The sequence below is a fragment of the Sus scrofa genome, chromosome 6 (genome assembly GCF_000003025.6).
Source record: "Sus scrofa isolate TJ Tabasco breed Duroc chromosome 6, Sscrofa11.1, whole genome shotgun sequence".
Classification (NCBI taxonomy): domain Eukaryota; kingdom Metazoa; phylum Chordata; class Mammalia; order Artiodactyla; family Suidae; genus Sus; species Sus scrofa.
In genome coordinates this window covers 37,349,882-37,369,987 of record NC_010448.4, presented here as the reverse complement: position 1 = coordinate 37,369,987, position 20,106 = coordinate 37,349,882, and the positions used below count along the sequence as shown (strand labels likewise).

Here is a 20,106-nt window from a genome sequence, read left to right as displayed (position 1 = left end):
TTCAACAAAACTGGGAAGAAGGCAAGGGAATAAAAGCTTTCCAAAGGTCTCATCTTATTTGGGAGGTGAAAGGTGCATATATGGTTACAGTTTTAAAAAATCCAAGGAAATACTTGTCACCTTGGTTAGAAATTTGAGTTAAGTACTGGCAGCATCAGAATGCAGAACCTCTAAAGGTAGCTGACAGGAATAAAAGAAAACAAAGTGAGAGCTAGGAGCTAGTTCTGATTCAGGGGAGCTAGGGAACCCCCTCAATTCTGCTATGCACAAAGTACTGTCTGAAGAGCATTCTGTGGATCTGTGGTATTGTACGAAAATCAGTGGATGAATAGGCAAAAGGATCCTTTTACCCTTCCCCAGCCACACATAAAAGCTTAAGTATCCAAATTTCCTTAACTGAGAAATAGTGACATTTAACATAGGCTGGTTTGAACATCAGAGGAACAATTATTTTGCAGTTAACTCTGGACATTGTAGATAGCTTTGAAAGGGTAATTATTTACCAGTAACAGTCTGACTTAAGAAAAACAACTAATAATTAAAGGAAAGAGTGGAAGAGCATCTTAGGACAACTAGAAGTTTATATTTTTTTGTTTTACTAATGATTGCACCAAATTGCCATCTCATTTCCCATGAACTTTCTGTCAAGTATTTTATTTATATCCATGTTAATATCCTTAAATGTAAAGTTATTTTGTTTTCTAAAACTAAAACCTCCTTCACACAATTGGCTATCTCTGGGTCTGAGCTTGAAGATATGTGAAGAAAACTTTCCCCAGGATACTGTTACTATGATGGCATCAGACCCTTGACTGAGAGTGGGAAGTTACAGGCTACAGACTCTTGAGAGACTCTTAGGTTTTTAAAACATTTTACACGAAAAATTACAAACATAAAATTAGAAAGAATAGTATTAGGAACCCCACTCATATCTCACACAACTTCAACAGTCAACAACATGTGGCTAAACTTGCTTCATCTACACTCCATTTCCTACTTTCCTGGATTAGAGAAAAATATCAGACATGCCATTTCATTTTCAAGGAGTTTGTTGTATCTTTGCTGTTTCTGTTTTTTTAAATGGCTGCGCCTGTGGCATATAGAAGTTCTGGGCTAGGGGTTGAATTGGAGCTGCAGCTGAGGCCTGTGCTACAGCCATGGCAACACTGGATCCGAGCTGCACCTGTGACCAACGCTACAGCTTATGGTAATGCCGGATCCTTAACCCACTGAGTGAGGCCAGGGATTGAACTTGCATCCTCACAGAGACAACACAGGTCCTTAACCTGCTGAGCCACAATGGGAACTCCCGTTACATCATTATTTAATTCTTCAAAGATGCTTACTTTTACCTGAGCAGGACTATAATGTGTTTATAGATATCCTGTTAGTATATAAAATAGTTATGTTCTGCTTATAAGGATAAAAACTGCAGTAATATCATTAAGACTAATTTTTTTTGTTCAATAGATACTTATCAAAAGCCTACTATGTAACAGATATCAGGATCAATGAATAGAATTAAATACACACATTTTGACTTGATACAGAATGTTCTTTTTTTTTTTTTTTTTTTTTAAATGGCCACACCTGTGGCATATGGAAGTTCCTGGGCCAGGGATTGAATCGGAGCCACAGCTGAGACCTATGCCACAGCTACAGCAACAATAGATCCTTTAACCCATGGCACCAGGCCGGGATCAAACCTGTGCCTCTGTAGTAATCCAAGCCATGGAATTGGATTTTTAACCAGTATGCCATAGCAGGAACCTCCAGAATAAGTTTATTAGCAACTACTTCGACTCATAAAAGAATTAAATGTTTTATGGATGGTTGAAATTTACTCCATGGAAATTGGCTAAGATGTTGCATTAAGGTCAGACTTTAGTAAGATGCCTTTTGAGGGCCTTCCCATCTCTAAGATTTCCTGGTCTTTTTCTGTAATTTCAAAAAAGTGTAAATGAATAAATACCAAGGAAGGCCTGAGGAGAATCTGAAAAGATGGGTAGTCTTGAGATGTTAAGCCAGGGCAAGGTAACTCATTCACTAAGGCTCAATCTTCTCTTTTTAAGAAACAAACTATTGACTAGCTACGTCCCTAAATATCAGAAAATGGGTAAAGATGAGAATATTTCTTTGAATTGGTATTTCATATTTTGGTAGAATGCTTTCTAGAGGCAGAAAATGGAGTCAGAGGCATTAAGTGTTGCCCTGGGTATTACAGGGAATATTTTTAAATTAAGAGAGCCAATCTGTGCCTTACAAAGCCATTTGTTTACCATAAATTTCCCAAACGCCTCCTATCCACCAGGCCCTGTGTTAGGTAGTGAGAAATTGACGACAAACAGGACACAGACACTACCCTCGAACTGCAAGGAGAGAAAGATGTTAAGCAAATGACCTAAATAAATAGATCTAGATTTCAGAGTGCTTTTCAAATCACCTGGAATGGATGAGAGAGGAGAAGAGGAGGAGCTAAATAAATGGAGACTACGTGTGTGCTGTCACACACAGGAGGGTGGCTCTAGTGACCTGAGGGCACAGAATAGATGTTTTGAGGTATCTGTTTCGGCTGTGTCTTCCCTTGGCAACCAAAGCCCTCAGCAGCCAAAATGGCTGCACTGGACTTAGTTCTTCATCTGTACAGGATTGAATTCCAAACTCTTACTCCAACAGCCCTTTGTTTCAATTAAATTAACCGAATCAGGTTATTCTAATACATATACATTTAGGATTAGCAAAAGTTTTGAGAATTTGTTGTCTTATCTAGAAGTTTAAAGGTGAAGGAAAACCACTGAGGGGAAAAAATACTTCAAACTAAGTAAGCTAACAGCATACCCAATACACAGAATATTAAAAACTTTTTAGCTTTAAAATAGCCAATAATACCCTCTTCTAAACTGCAAAGAAGAGGAGACAGTCATATGGATAAAAAGTCCAGAAACAGTTCTACTCATAATACCAAGATTCTGTGGCTACAGTAGAAAAGACGAAGGGGAGTTACTCTTAGTTCATTAAAATCAGAGTGAATTTGCTGGTTAGAAAAGAAAATTAAACTTTCTGTCATTTTCACTTCTTGCAGTAAATCTCTCAGCACTCAATTCGTTATTCTGCTGCTTTTCTGTGTTCAGGTATTTATGACCATTTGAAAACTGTAACAAATATTTATATGAAATACATGTGACATTTCATTTACAAATGAACTGACTTGGCTCTCTTGATGTCAACTATAATGACAGTAACACAGAAACAGTTACCTTTCAACACTACTTCATGATAAAACTCTCACCAAACTAGAAATAGGGGAAATTTTCTTAATACAACACACAGCATCTTCAGAAATCTATAGTTAATATCATTTTTAATGGTGAAAGATGGAATGCTTTTCCCTTAAAATCAGAAACAAGGCAAGCGTGTCCATTCTCAATCAACAATCTTATTCAACATAGTAATGGAAATTCTAGACAGGAAAAGAAAGCCATGGATTGGAAAGGAAGAAATAAAACTGTCCTTCTTTGCAGATGACATGATTTTCTTGGTAGAAAATTTCTTGGAATCTAAAACCGCCCTCTAGAACTAATAGGCAATAAGCAAAGCTGCAGTACACATGATCGACACACAAAAATCAAGTGCATTTCTTTTTCCTTTTTCTTTTTGGTCTTTTTGCCTTTTCTAGGGCCACTCCCAGGGCATATGGAGGTTCCCAGGCTACGGGTCTAATTGGAGCTGTAGCCGCTGGCCTACGCCAGGGCCACAGCAACGCTGGGATCTGAGCCGCGTCTGCAACCTACACCACAGCTTGCGGCAATGCCAGATCCTTAACCCATTGAGGAAGGCCAGGGATCGAACCTGCAACTTCATGGTTCCTAGTCGGATTCGTTAACCACTGCGCCACAATGGGAACTCCCCAAGTGCATTTCTATACACTAAAAACAAACAAGTGGAAACTAAACTTAAAACCACAGTAATATTTATAATCACTTCAAAGAAAATAAAATACTTAGGCACACACTTAACAGAACATGTACAGGATCTCTGAGGTGAACATGGATGTCAAGTGGAGGAGATGGATGGCTGGCATGGTTGGGAACAGGTAACAGTGAACAGTTTACTGAGAAAAATGGGAGCTAGAGAAGATGTTCACAAACAGAAAAGATTAGAAAGAACCCTAGAGGGAGTTCCCATTGTGGCTGAGTGGTAACAAACCCAACTTGTATCCATGAGGATGCAGGTTTGATCCCTTGCCTCATCCACCGGGTTAAGGATCCAGCTTTCCTGTGAGCTGTGGTGCAGTTGCAGATGAGGCTTGGATCCTGTGTTGTTGTGGCTGTGGCACAGGCCGGCAGCTACAGTTCTGATTAGACCCCTAGCCTGGGAACTTCCATATGCCATGGGTGTGGCCCTAGAAAAGAAAGAAAAAAAAAAAAAAAAAAAAAGAATGAACCCTAGAAATGTTGTGTTGGATGAGAAATGGACGTAATGGTATAAATTAATTGTTACATAATATATGTAAAAATACTTAACAGATGTGTATATTTGTGTGTTGTGTTGTGTGTGAGATGTAATATCTGTATTTTTTAGCTCTGTCCATTCAGAGAACCTGGAAGAAACAATAGCCTAGTAGCAACCAGCACAATGAGCACCTAGCACTGGGTTTTTAAATACCATCCTCTATCCACTTATATGCAGAATCTACAATATGGCAGAGAGGAGCCTATCAACAGAACAGAAACAGACTCAAAGACATAGAGAACAGATCTATGGTTGCTGTGGCGAAGGGGAAGGGAGTGGGATGGCCTGGGAGTTTGGGGTTAGTAAAAGCAAACTATTACATTTAGAATGGATATGCAATGAGATCCTACTGTATAACACAGGGAACTATATCCACCACACAATGGAGGATAATATGAGAAAAAGCCTGTAATATATGTATAACTGGGTCACTTTGCTATATAGCAGAAATTGACAGAACAGTGTAAATTAACTATAATAAAAATAAATAAATAAATAAATAAATACCATCCTCCACTAAAAGGAACCAGACAGAGCTCCTTGAAGAAAGAGGTCAGATTCTAGACTTAGGGCAAGGGAGGTAAAAGATGAATCTGGAATATCTTGTTTTGCCAGAGCACATGTCAAAAAGATAAAGGGAGTCAGCCCTGAAGGAGCTCCTATTGCTCCTACTGGGAAGCATTTAAAGGAAATGTATTATTTATTGAATAAAATATAAATATATAGACCTATGCTGATAAATGAATATATACTGATATATACATAAGAAATAAGCAAAAGATCTTTCTTAGAGGAAAATGCCAACCAATAAATGCAGGAGTGCTGGAAAAAGAGAATCACTCTTTGACAGCTTTCATATAGAAGGTTGATTCTGGTAGGAGTTGTCAATGGATTCTATGGCTAGTAGGTAGAAATAGGATACAGAGAAGTATATTAAAGTAATATCAGAATACCTCTCCACAAAATACTAATCAAATGCAAAGGGGGAAAGAGTGAATTTCAGGTGGAGAAACCTGGTAATCATCAACATGACCATGATCAAGGTCAACACCGTGGTGGTGGGACAGGTCAACATCACGTGCTTCCTGATATGATGCACTGAGAAGGGCAAAGGATCAGCTCTACTAAATTGCATGTAGTGGAGTTTCTGCAAAGCTGGGTAGTGAGGAAACAGGGTTAGTCTACAGAATGTAAGGTGTGTATTCTTTGAAACTGATAAGGACAAGAAGAGGAACAGTTACAGATTGAACAAGATGTGACATTGGTATTCCTGGACAGAGGCCTGGACCAGAAGGAAAAAAGTCACTGCCAGGCCAGTTGGCAAAATTTGAACAGGGTGGTAGTGTCCTATTGAAGGCGACCTTCTGCATTGGAGATTTGTACACAGGTTACATGGGAACATGTCCTGACTCTTTGGAAAATGTGTGTTGACAGAGAGAATACAAAATTAATACTTAAGAAGAAAACATAAAATAAATACTTACCAATGACTTTAACAAAATAAGCATCTGCTTCAAAGTTATTTTTTAGTGTATGGATGGCAAAATCATTCTTTGTATATCCTTCACTTAGTACTATAATATCTAAGATTCCCTGGAAAAAACATACACAGAAACAGTCAGAACAAACTACTGGATTGACTGAAAAAAAAATGATGAAAATGTGTGACACATATATCATCTAAATATAAATCTTAATTATATAACTTGATGTTTAAAATAAAAATACTATTACAAATATAAAACCTTGAACAGTAAAATATAAATAAAATGTGAAACAACTACAATTTTAAACTCTGAAGATAACTGTTAATATTTTGTTATGTTTCTTTCCGGTCTTATTTGAGTGTGTTTTAAAGGCCTATGATATGGACTGTCAAATTGTTTCCACTCTGCCCTGGCTCCCATTATTTTAATTTTGTTTTTTTTTTTGGCTGTGCCTGCAGCATAAGGAAATTCCCAGGCCCAGGACTGAAACTATGCCATAGAAGTGACCTGAGGTGCAGTGACAATGCTGGATCCTTAACTCACTGTGCCACATGAGAGGACTCTTATTTTTTTTTTCTAAAAAAGTGGGAAGCTTTGCTAATTTATTGGGGGTAAAAAAGATGTGCTCATTTAAATTTCCACTCTGCTGACTCTTAATGAGGTTGATCATTTAATATCTTTTCATATGTTGGCTAATTGTAACTTTTTTTTTATAAATTGATTTAATCATGCTCTGTCTTTCCAGAGGGAGTTTCTGGTGACTTGTATCACTTTATATAAACCTCTTTCATGTTACGAATATGAACTATTTAATTCTTTGATAACTAATTTATTTCCCAGATTTAAACACAATTTAAAATTTCATTTATGATTTATGTACATAAATTAAAAATTGATTTGTAGTTAATTCTCTTGATTTTCTTTCTTGTGATATTTTTACCAATTATTTTTATGCTTGGAAACTGCTAATAACTGAAATAACACAAGATTTGGTAGCAGAGAGAAGAAAACAAGGGCCTAGATAATTCGTATAATTGAGAATCAGCTTCTTAAAACAAAACAAAACCAATCAAGAGTCAGGGTTGTATATAAACGTCACTGTGATGTATTAACTCTGGAATTTAACACATTTTTATCAGAATTCATTATTTTTCTCAGTGATGAACTGGCTTTTGACATTAGAAAGGAGAAAACCAGGGCCCTGAGTGCCTTTCCCAGGTCACCTGACAACTGAAGACAAACGCAAGAATCCATGGCAATAGATGCCATCTCTTTTTTCACATGGTTAAAAAGAGAGCACATGAGAATTCATTCTTCTGTGATCTTGTGCAGGTCTGTTACCTGTTGGCTGTTCTCTACTTGGGCACATGCACGATTGCCATGAGCATGATTCTCTAGTGGTTTAATCTAAGCAAGCATAAAATGAGATAGAGGCATTTTCATATTTCACTGTACTGATCAGCCAGTGGTGTCAATACATTTGTTCCCTCTGTCATTTAACATTAAAAGGGGCTTTCTTTAATTAACTCATTTGCTTTCATTATCTCATCTACATTTTCTAGTCAAAATAGGGTGAAGTAAAAGTGAGAGGAGGTGATGGCAATTAGATTCCAAACGCACAGGAGAGCTCTAAACTCACATCTTCGTAAATGTCAAAGAAGGTAGCGACCACGGCATCTCTGATTTGGTTTAAGTCCATCAGCTCCCAGTAAACCTTAAACATGCGATGTGCTCCCTCACAGCTTGCATTATTACAAGGGACATTCTCCAGTAAAAAGGCCTGCTGATTGCTGTGAGACAAAGGAAAGGCATTTAGGTAAAATAACATGTCAATTCTGAGTAGCATCAAGTGTGCTGTATTTCCTAGAATCAAAGAGATGATAAATGGTATATATACGAAAATTAAAAAAAAAATATATATACATATGAAAAAAACCCCCTTCATCTTATTAACTATTGTTCTTTGTCACAGAGAACTTAAATTGTTGGCTATCCTTTTTAAGCCTTACGCAAAATTCCTCTGAGGCTAACTGGTTGTTGGTCTCTCTCTCCTCTTTTGTGGTTTCCAAGTCCATCCCTCCGTCCTCCCTTGCTGCTCCACAGCCATTGACTCTGTGTTTCATTACTGAGTTCCTGGACTCTGTCAACATCCCTTTCAATGTATGTAACTGCTCAGGTGAATATTTGCTTTAAAAGGGGAGATCACTGACATCCCCAGTCTTGTAAACAAACCCAAAGCAGTGAATCTACAGTGATAGAATTTCAGGTTCCAAGAAAGGCAACAGGGTAGGTATTGCTGAGCACCTCTCAGATAAAAGAAGCACTGTAGTTTGCAACGTTATGAAGTCCCCCCTCTTCAATCCTTCTCTACTGGCAAAATATTTATGAGTTTAGATTTTGGAACCAGATTACCTGGATTTGAATTCTGGCTCTGTCATTTAGCAGTTATGTGACCTTAAGTTACTTAACCTCTTGAAGGCTCAGATTCTTATTTGTCAACTGAGTAATAAGAGTACTTATATCATAGGATTGTTATAAAAATGAAATGAAATACTGAGAGCAAAAGTACTTAGAACAATTACTGTCATCAGTTAGATCTTAGTATAAGTTTTTATATCATCATCACTCTCATTTATATAGTGGCAACACCTTGCCAGGTAAAAATATTTTCTTTTGATAGAGAAGTAACTTTTGTAAATAATATGATTTTATGTAATGGCTCCTATTTAGAGGTATTTTCTAATATACACATTCCTTCTCTTCCCTCTATGTTACATTGAAAATAATAAGCTAAAAGACTTTAGTTTTATTACTGTTCAATCTTCTCTAATAATTATTTTAAATAAAAGTATAAAGGCAGATTTTTTTCCATATGAAAATATTACTTTGGATATTACTGTTGGCCTGGGCAATTTGGAAAAGAAAAACTTCTATTATAAGAAAAGTAAATTTTTTAGTGTATAAGGAAATGTACAAACATTCAATTTGCTTTATCTACTAAATATATGGTTGGCTTCAAAATTACTTTTCTATATAAAAAATTCTAACACAAATAGTTTGAACTCTCAGATTATAACATTTACATGAAAAGCTTTGAGATGGTTTTGATCAAGACCTGACATACAACAGTGTTCTTTCACTAGAAGGAATAATAATTTCTCCTTTGTCTCCTGTCTAATAACTGATTCTATTTTGAAAATTCCCCCCACAGAAGTTGTACCAATTTATACCCCCAGCAGCAGCCCATCAAATTGCCTGATTCCCCACATACTCATTCTTTTCAACAGTTTCTCTATTATAGGGCTAAGACATAATTCATTTTAACACTTGCTACTGATAATCAAGTTTTCTTCAATTGTTTCCTGTCACACACCCACACATACACACATTATTTTTCCTTGGGAATTGAATAAGAATTTCCAAATGAGGCCATGTGGTCAATGGATATGTGTCAGTAGGTAAAGCTACATGACCTTCTTAAAAAATATACTTCAAGTAGTGTATGGGTATATCCTTCTTCATAACCTGTGAATATTAGTAACACTGCTTCTTATTTTTGCCAACTGGGTAGCTTAAAAATTACCTCATTTTTCTGATTATGAGAGAAGCTGAGTATTATTTTTACATTTATTAGCTACTCATATTTATTCTGAGAATTGGCACTTAAAGTTTTGAAACTATTGATTTTTAGATCTCTAATTTTAGACCCTACGTGTTATTTTCATATCCCTATGTGTAAAACAGGGGTAAAAATAGTATATCACCTAAGTGGCTGACATAAGGAGAAGACACATGGTAAATGGTTTAATATAGTGCCCAGTGCGTAGAACAAACAGCACACTTTCAATATCTGCTATTATTATTATATGTGCTGTTATTACTCTGATGTGTTGCAAACATTTCACCCCAGTTTTTTGTTTCTAAAATTTATAGTTTCTTTCACTAAAAGGTTAACAATACTTATATACTTATTTACATCAATATTTTTCTTATGCACTATGATATGCATATATATTATAGATATGCACTATATTAAAAATAATTATTAAGACTTAAAAAAGAAGAAAATCCTGCTATTTGTGACAACGTGGATGAACACGGAGGATATGAGGCTAAGTGAAGTAAATCAGACACAGAAAGACAAATACTGTATAGTCTCACTTAGCTAAAACACAGCATGGTGATATAGTTAACAATACTGTATTGTATACTTCAAAGCTGCAATGACAGTAGAGCTTTAATGTTCTAAACCATAATAACAAGAATAAAAAAAGGGCGATTATGTGAGACAAAAAGTAACTAAACTTAGTAAGTAACATTTTGCAAACATTTTGCATTATATACATATATCAAATAATACTGTACACAAACTCACACAATGTTATTATATGTCAATTACATTTCATAAAGCTGGGGACAAAAAGGAAAAAAGAAATCAATAAAAGATATCTGAAAAAACTCCAAATATTTGGAAATTAAACACCATTAAATAATTTATGAGTAAAAGAAGAAATCGAAAGAGAAAATACGAAGTACTCTGAAGTAACTGAAAATAGACACAGCATATCAAGATTTGTAGTATGCCATTAAAGCAATGTTTATAGGGAAATTTATAGCATTAAATAGTTCATTAGAAAAGGAGGATGATTTCAGTTTCTTCCTTAAGAAACAGGAAATATAAGAGCAAATAAAACTTAAAATAAGCAGAAGAAAAGAAATAATAACACAGAGGAAAACAATGAAGTAGCAAACAGAAAAGCAGTAGAGAAAAATCAATAAAACCAAAAGCCAGTTATATGGGAAGAACGATTTTAAAACTGATAAAATTTCCAACAAGAGTAGCCATTTAAAAAAGGCACAAAGTACAAATACTTTGTATTTGGGAGTATTTGTGAGAGAAGACAAAGTACAAATACCAGGAATGAGACAGGTAATATCACAATAGATTCTACTGACATTAAAAGGATAATAAAGCAATGTTACGAGAAACTTTTGCCCCAATTGACAAATTCGATGAAATGAACAAATTCCTTGGAAGTCACAAATTACCAAAGCTCATTCAGATGATAAAGAAAGAAATTTGAACTGTAGCTTTAAAGCCTTCAAAAAAAAAAAAAAAATTTCCATCAGAAAACTCCAGGCCCACAAGGCTTCAGTGATGAATGCTACCAAATATTCAGAGAAGAAATAATACCAATTCTATATAAACCTTTTAGAAAAATAGATGAGGGAGACATACTTCTCAATCTGTTCTATGAAGCTATATTACATGTCAAGTTAGACAAAGACATTATAAGAAAACTACAGACTAACATTCTTCATGAACACAGAAGCAAAAACTTTTAACAAAATTCTAGAAAATCAAGTCTAACAATAAGTCAGATCTTGCTTTGCATAATACAGTATTCACTCAAACTTATGCATTCTGAAGCCATGTCTCTGCTTCGTGATAACCAGGGAACCTGCAAAGATAGGACATAATTCTGACATGGACATGTTTCAGTGAACCAGGTACCTTGCAAAGTGAAGATGACAGGTAGAATGAAAAGATAAAAATCATGATCAACTTGAGTTTAGTGCGGGAATGCAAAGTTGCTTTAATATTTTAAAACAAATCAGTTTAATTCACTAGATTAATAAACTAAATCAGGAAAACCATACGATCATCTCCATAAAGGTAGAAAAACATTTGACAAAATCTGAAATCTTTTCCTGATCCAGACCTTTAGCAAACTTGGAATAGAATGAACTTTCTCAATATGATGCAGTGTATCTACAGACAATGTACAGTGAACATCACACTAACAGAGAAAGACTGACCATTGTCCTCCCAAGATCATTGTTCCTACAAGACAACGTATGCCTGCTCTCACCACTTCCATTCAACAATGTATTATGGATTCTAACCACTGTAAAAAGCAAGTAAAATGTATAAAAGGCAACGATATTGGAAAAGGGAGAAAACTTTTTGTTCATAAAGTATTTGACCGTTTATATAGAAAATGCTATAATATCAACCCCAAGAGGACTAGAACTAAAAGTAGAGTTAGATGGCAGAATACAGGCTAAAAGTAGAGTTAGATGGCAGAATACAGGAACAATATACAAAAGACAATTGTATTTCTATATTTTACCAAACAACCAGAAATTTCATTAAAAAAGTACCAGTGAGAAAAGCACAAAAAATGCAGGACTTAGGTAGCTGACACACATGCGTAAGACCTGTACACTGAAAACTGTAATACGCTACTGAGAAAATTAAGTAAAAAGACACATACACAGTGGTCAGGGGCAGAAGCCTCAGTATTGTTAAGATTTCAGTTATCCCCATATTGATCTATAGCTCCACGTAATATCAGTCAAAATCTCAAAAGACTTTTTTTTTCCTCAGAAATTGATGAACTGGTCCCTACAATTCACTAAAAATGTCAAGGACCTAGAATAGCCAAAGTGATGTTGATAAAGAAGAATAAAGTTGGAAGACTTACACTATCTGAATTCACTATTCATTATAAACCAACAGTAGTCTAAACATGTTGGTGTTGCTGCCAAGATAGAAAATAAGTCACTGGAACAGAATAGACGGTGAAGAAATATACTCACCAACACTGGAAACAACTCTGATTTTAAATCCTTGAAGAGAAATTAAAACCAGCCTTAAGAGGCTGTACACTCGATATATAAACATTGGCCAATTAGGAGTTTCCTTGTGTCAGCGAGTTAAGGATCCAGTGTTGTCACTGCAGTGGCTCAGGTCACTGCCGTGGCATGGATTTGATCCTTGGCCTGGGAACTTCCACATGCATGTCTGCAGCCTCTCAAGTCTGGTTTTAATTTCTCTTCAAGGATTAAATCAGAGTTCTTTCTTTCTTTCTTTCTTTCCTTCTTTCTCTCTCTTTTTTTTTTTTTTTTGCTTTTTAGGGCTGCAGCTTGTGGCAACACCACATCCTTAACCCACTGAGTGAGGCCAGGGATCGAATCTGTATCCTCATGGATACTAGTCAGGTTCTTAACCCACTGGGCCACAAAGGGAACTCCCAGTGTTGTTTCTTTTGCTTTTGGCTTCACCTGTGGCATGTGGAATTTCCTGGGCAAGGGATGCAACCTGGGCCACAGCAGTAACCACCGGATCCTTAACCTGCTGAGCACCAAAACTGGTGTTGTTTCTTTATTTTAAGTTGTTAATATGTTGTGTGCATCTGCCTTATTTCTCATTAAGAAAAGTAGCTGATGGGTCATTTAACTTTAAGTTTGATTTTCTCCCTGGCTGCTCCTAGAGCTCATGAGCCCACTTTAGTCATTTCTATATCCAGTGAATTCTGCTCTTCTAGATTGTCCTTAACTCTTTTCCTCTTAATCCCCCAATTTCATTATCAGCCCAGGATCACAAGGAGGGAAAAGAGCTTCAATTTTGGGATATGTCTATCTTTCTGTATAAACTGGAAGAAAGGCAGTTTTACACACAGAAGAAAAACAAACTGCAAAGAAAAACAAATAAGTCCATTAAGAATCTTCTAAAAAATGAAGCAATTTTTTGAGTTGTTGCTCTGAAACTCACGCTGCCCCAAAGCAGCAGCATGCTGCTAAGAATCCTCAGCTAACAGAAAACTTCCACTTTCAAATACTAAAATTATTTGTTTCTGTTATATGGACTACTGACAATTAGAAATGTTCAAAAGAGATGATAAACTTGATGTCCAGAATAAAGTTCACTTGAGCTCTGGGCAAAAGCAATACATTTATTCCCCAGATAGCAGGTAGGATATGAGAGTCAGTGGGCAAGACAGTAAATGTTTCTTGAATAACAAGAGGAAGCAAGCATCTTTTGGAAAGCAAGGCCAACTGAAAGCCCAAACTTAACAGGTTACAAGACTAAGGGAATGCTAAAAACTCCTGACAAATAAGTGATTAGAAAAGATTTTGTCATGTTTTAATTTATCTTTATTCAACAATATTTCTTTTTTTTTTTTTTTTGTCTTTTGTCTTTTTGTTGTTGTTGTTGTTGCTATTTCTTGGGCCGCTCCCGCGGCATATGGAGGTTCCCAGGCTAGGGGTTGAATCGGAGCTGTAGCCACCGGCCTACGCCAGAGCCACAGCAACGCGGGATCTGAGCCGAGTCTGCAACCTACACCACAGCTCACGGCAACGCTGGATCCTTAACCCACTGAGCAAGGGCAGGGACTGAACCCGCAACCTCATGGTTCCTAGTCAGATTCGTTAACCGCTGCGCCACGACGGGAACTCCTCAACAATATTTCTTACATTGGCTAATTTGGTAGCCACTACATTTTTTTTCTAGATACTGTAATATTTGTGTTTCAAGTTATATAACATGAAATAGTCATTTTATTTATCAGTTGGGCATTGTATAAAAAAGAATATTGAGACTTTAGGAGTAAATTCATGGGCACACCATAACTTATGAAGTATATACACAGAAGGACAAAAGATTGGTTAGGAAATTATACTGGTTCTTGTTTAGCTGTGAAAATTGTAGGATGCCATGATGAACTGGATAAGGGCAAAGAGAAAGGGCAATGAAAGATGCCACCCCATTTCTGGCTTGAAATTTGGAACATCCACATGTTGTGGGTAGGGCAAAAACCAAAAACCAAAAAAGCCCTAAGCTTCTAGTGGTAATTAAATTAGCCGAAGTAGATGAAGAACGTGCAGAGTGAGAACAAATGGCTTAATGGAACCCTCAGAAACACCAATATTTAAGGTGGCCGACAAATGGCTGAGAATGGAACCCTCAGAAACACCAATATTTAAGATAGCCAAGGTGAAGAAGAGTTTTCAGAAGAGATGGTTATATGGACAGTGAGACAGGATATAGAGAGAAACAGAGAGTTTTAGGAGTAAGTTATCAATAGCCAAATGTAGACAAACATCTGGTGACATAAGAGACTGTAAAGTATCCACTGGGACTGAAAGAGAGGTTAGTAGCATGGAGTGGCCTGAAGGCAGACTGTCACAGGTTAAGGGTGAATTTGAGGTGATAAAATAGAGACAGCTGTTCAGAGTCATGAAAAATTTTTAAAAGTTTAGGGAGACTTGCGCATATTTAAATAAAGATTAGGGGCAAAAGATGGTGGAATGAGAAGATTCCAAAGACATAAGAGGGGGTAACTGATGCAGCCAGACCCAGAGCAGGCAGGCAGAACGGAAAGGGAGATGGTATCAAATAAAGAAACCAACGAGAAAACTGATAAAATAATAAATTAGGCTAAGGAGAAAGAAGACTTGAAGACTTGAGCTTGAACTAGGGAGATGGCAGAGGCAGTGATGATGGAGCAGAAAATCACATTACGAAAGAGGCTGTAACTGCTTGGTGGAGGTAATTTGACTTTTCCAGGCTAAAATGATTGGGGCCATAGTGATATATTTGCAGTAGCCTGGGAACTTATGAGGAAGAGTTGGATCTGAAGAGATGGGGAGGTATGATTAAGGTTGGTTTTAGATAAGGTAAGTTTTGGGAGATGGTCAGATAGCCACGTGGCAGACAAAACAAGGTTTGAGATAAAGATCTGGGTTGTTTTTTTTTTTTTTTCACATGTAAGTTAGGAAAGACAACATGTGTTGTTACATCTGAATGCAATGGCTGTGGGGAGAAATAAAGGAAAAAAGTCAATGGCTGAAGAGTGTCTTGTGGAATGCCAAGAGTCAGATAAAAAGATTTTGTTAAAAACCCCAAAACAACAGACCAGAAGGATGAAAAGTATGTATCCTACAGTAATGGAGAGAAACACATATCATTCAACATTAGAAATATCCAGTAACTGAAGATTGGTTATATCAACCAAATGGAATACTTACTAATTGTTACAATGATATTATAAAAGGAACATTACTGACACGTAAAATTGTTCATAATATGTTAAGTGAAAAAAGCAGGTTATAGCACAGTATTAATAATATGATCTTGTTTTGCAATACAAACAAAACATTATGCACATACTTAGACACACTCTTTTTTTTTTTTTTTTTTTTTTTTGTCTTTTGTCTTTTGTCTTTTTGTTGTTGTTGTTGTTGTTGTTGTTATTGTTGCTATTTCTTGGGCCGCTCCCGCGGCATATGGAGGTTCCCAGGCTAGGGGTTGAATCGGAGCTGTAGCCACCGGCCTACGCCAGAGCCACAGCAACGCAGGATCCGAGCCGCGTCTGCAACCTACACCATAGCTCACGGCAACGCTGGATCGTTAACCCACTGAGCAAGGGCAGGGATCGAACCCGCAACCTCATGGTTCCTAGTCGGATTCGTTAACCACTGCGCCACGACGGGAACTCCCTAGACACACTCTTGAGCACACAGGTAGAGGAGGGATATACAGCCGAGACTAATGGAAATTATCTCTTGGTGGGCAGGTTCTAAATATGTCATATTTCTTTTGATTTGTACACAGTTTTTTGTAGTAGGCAAGAAGCAGAATTTTTCTTGTAGTCACCAGACTCTCATCAACTACTTAATTCACTGCAGAGTCTTAGCACTTTATATTTTTCTTATTTATGATTTTCTTGTTTATTGTCTAATTTTCCTAAATTTATCTCCCTTGTTCACTCTTGTATCCTCAACACCCAGAACCTGCTTCAGTAGAATTGGCACTCGATAAATATTTTTAAAGTTAAATATAACAGGTAAAGCTTTTTTAGTAAGAAAAGCAAACACTAAAGGCTTAATTTATTGTTAAGTCCTGTCATCTTTCTCCTCAGCTCCTGTAGTTTTGAAGCGATCAAATATGTTGGAAGCACAGGAAAATGGACATGTCCTCTGCTTGTGCCCTTGATTAAGACTTAGAGGACACCAAACACTTGTGTGGGCTGCCTAGGGAGATACCTCACAAGGTTCAGAGTAGCTCAGGTTTGCTGCACAAGAAAAACTGAATGTGACAAGTTGATGTGACTGATTTTTACAAAAGAATAAGCTCACAACACATGTAAATCTGTGTCCTCCACACAAGCTCCTAGAGATGCACTATACTTATTTCAGTGCCATTGCTCGGAACAGTTTTGTGATTCCTCTTTGAAGATGCCTTCGGAAGCTGTTGAGTCTTCTGACATTTCCATGGATGGTAAGTCTTCAATGTGAGCATTGAAGTGAAGGTAAGTGATGGTTAAGGTCAGTGAATAGCTTGGTTAGTACAATATTTGTACAAAATCGAAGTATATATAAATCAGTAGGAATTATGTAAGTCTGACTATTTATCTTTTAGGGCCATACTTGTGGCAGATGGAAGTTCCCAGGCCAGGGGTCAAATCAGAGCTATAGCTGCCAGTCTACACCACAACTCACGGCAAGGCTAAGTCCTTGACCCACTGATTCAGGCCAGGGATCGAACCTGTTACAGGTTCATAATGCATTGAGCCACAACGGGAACTCCTGAGTCTGACTCTTTAACTGACTTTATTGTATTAAAACAATTCATGTACCATAAAATTCACCATTTTATTTTATTTTATTGTTATTTTACTTTTTAGGACCGCCATCTGCGGCATATAGAAGCTCCCAGGCTAGGGGTCTAATTGGAGCTATTGCTGCTGGCCTACCCCACAGCCACAGCAGCGCCAGGTCTGAGCCGCATCTGCGACCTACACCACAGCTCATGGCAACACCGGATCCTTAAAGCACTGAGCAAGGCCAGGGATTGAACCCGCAACCTCATGGTTCCTAGTCAGATTCGCTTCTGCTGTGCCACGATGGGAACTCCAAAAATTCACCATTTTAAAGAGTTCAATTTGGTATATTCACAAGAGTGTACAACCATCACCACTATTAAATTCCATATTATTTTCATTACCCTCATGCAGAATCCCATCCCTATTAGTAATCACCTCCAAACAGGTAAGTCTTATAGAAGAACTTCTAAAGTGTTTTTAATATTACTAAAGAAATGTTTATTCTATCAAGGTTGATTCTTCTGAACAACTGATTCATCTGTGTTTTAGATAAATATGAGTCATATTCATTTAGAGTTGGGGACATCAGTGAAATTCAATCACGGAAAATAAATTGTTTGGAAATCAGCCATTATTTTGTGTTTACACCATATTGTAAAATCAAGTTATGTGAAATATTCACTAGTTCATGAAAGGTAAGAAATTGTATGTACTTGAATATCCGTGAGACAAAAGAACTAACCACATTTAATTTTATCTTTTTGGGAAAAGCTTGACAACATGCTGAGTTAAGATAATTACATACCTTAAAAAAAGGCATTTTCCCATCAATGAAATGCATTAAAATAAGATTAAATCAGGAATGTATACACAATCACCTATTAAACCCTTTATTAAGCAGGGGACAAAACATTTAGATAATTAACTAAAACTCTGAAAGATAAAGCAGATATAACACAATTAGTACTTTTGTAAAGCTAAAACCTTTTTTCCTTGTCAAGTCTTTCTTGGCTTTGAGTGACCCCAAGTGACCCAATTTGAGATTTACCATTCAGAATTGCTTTTTACCATTACTTGAAGGTGAGATAAAATTCTAAGATAACAATGACTTTAAAACTTCAAAGAAATGGCATACCTATGATAATGAAAATCTAGTGGAAATAATAAACTGCGACTCTCACGTTAGGATACTCATGCTAACGAACAGTAAGTTGTTGAAGTTGTACAGAGACTGCAACTACAGTGGGAAAGACCATGAATTTTTCTGTGGGGAAAAAACCTGAGTAAGTCTGTTTAAAAAGCCTAGTTACGGAGTTCCTATTGTGGCTCAGTGGTTAACAGATCCGACTAGAAACCATGGGGTTGAGGGTTCGGTCCCTGGCCTTGCTCAGTGGGTTAAGGATGTGGCATTGCCGTGAGCTGTGGTGTAGGTTGCAGATGCAGCTCGGATCCTGTGATGCTGTGGCTCTGGCGTAGGCTGGTGGCTACAGTTCCGATTTGACCCCCAGCCTGGGAACTTCCATATGCAGCAGGTGCGGCCCTAGAAAAGACAAAATAATAATAATAATAATAATTAAAAAACCCTAGTTATAATGTAAAAGGAGTATGAATTCAGGCAATCCATGTTCTCTTTTACTCTTGAGAACTCTATTTCAAACTCTATGGCATATAAAAAATGACCAGGATGTATCCCTCTTACTTTGGGATTCTACTTGCTTTTTGATGTTCACTTATTTGGAAGGGAGGGAAGGAGTTTCTTAGACTTATGAAGAACATTTTAAAAGCTTGGCTAACATGGGTTTTATATATCAGATTTGTTTCCCTTGATTGCATTCATGTTCATCTCATGCTAAATTTCCCACATGTACCTGGATATGTATCAATCTTTTTCTACTGTGTTTAGCTGACATTGGCTGTCCACCTCCTAAAAGTGAGAGGGATAGAGTAGAATAGTTACACAGTAGTTTTAGAAATCCCACTAGGGAATTAGAGATAGAGAGGGAATTTGGGGGGCACCACTGTAAGTTAATGATTGCTCGAGAAAGCTATCGGAACACAGTAAAATGAGGCAGACTTCACTATAACGTCATCTATAGAAGCACGAGATATGCCCCAGGCCATTAAGTGAAAGAATGAGGCCAGCAAGATAATGATCCTTAGAACCAAGGACAGGAATATAAGGGAAGGATGACATCCCTCATTAAACTAAAACTTAAGATGATTTAACCTATTTTCCACCCTTCTGCTGACTGGAATAAGCGCAATGACAGTCATAGTTTGACCTGTTGGTGTCAAACATTCTGCTTCCTGACCAATGCAAAGGCGTCAGTGATGTAAGCCTGATGTCAACTCAAAGAATAAGGAATAAGGTAGTTTTCTCCCCTCTTTACTTTCTTTTGACTTCAAAAATGTAGCCCACTTAATTCTCAGGGCAGAGCCCCCTTGCCTATCCACTTATATCCCTCACAAACATCCTATATAAATAAATCTACTTCTTACCTATCACTTTGCCTCTCGCTGAATTACTTCTGCACTGAAACATAAAGAAGCTGAGTCTCAGTAAGTCCCGACACCAGGTGAATGATTCTAATTACAGGATCATGAGTCTGGGTCCCAGTCTGGGTTTTGGCTAGGTTTGAGTCTCAGCACATAGGTTCAAGTCCCAGTGTGGGTCTTGACTGGGTTTGAATCTGTGCACATGGGTTTACGTCCCA

The 20,106-nt window shown here is 37.0% G+C and overlaps 1 protein-coding gene across 1 annotated transcript in view; it reads right to left on the bottom strand.

Moving 5' to 3' along the window:
- The window catches only part of ITFG1 (integrin alpha FG-GAP repeat containing 1), a 237,279-nt gene that overhangs the window by 60,923 nt on the left and 156,250 nt on the right, over window positions 1–20,106 (bottom strand). Inside the window, exons 11-12 of the mRNA XM_021094239.1 lie at window positions 7,639–7,789; window positions 5,997–6,105 (exon numbers count right to left, since the gene is read on the bottom strand). Of these exons, the coding sequence (XP_020949898.1) occupies window positions 5,997–6,105; window positions 7,639–7,789 (260 nt within the window). The remainder of the gene's footprint in view (window positions 1–5,996; window positions 6,106–7,638; window positions 7,790–20,106) is intronic.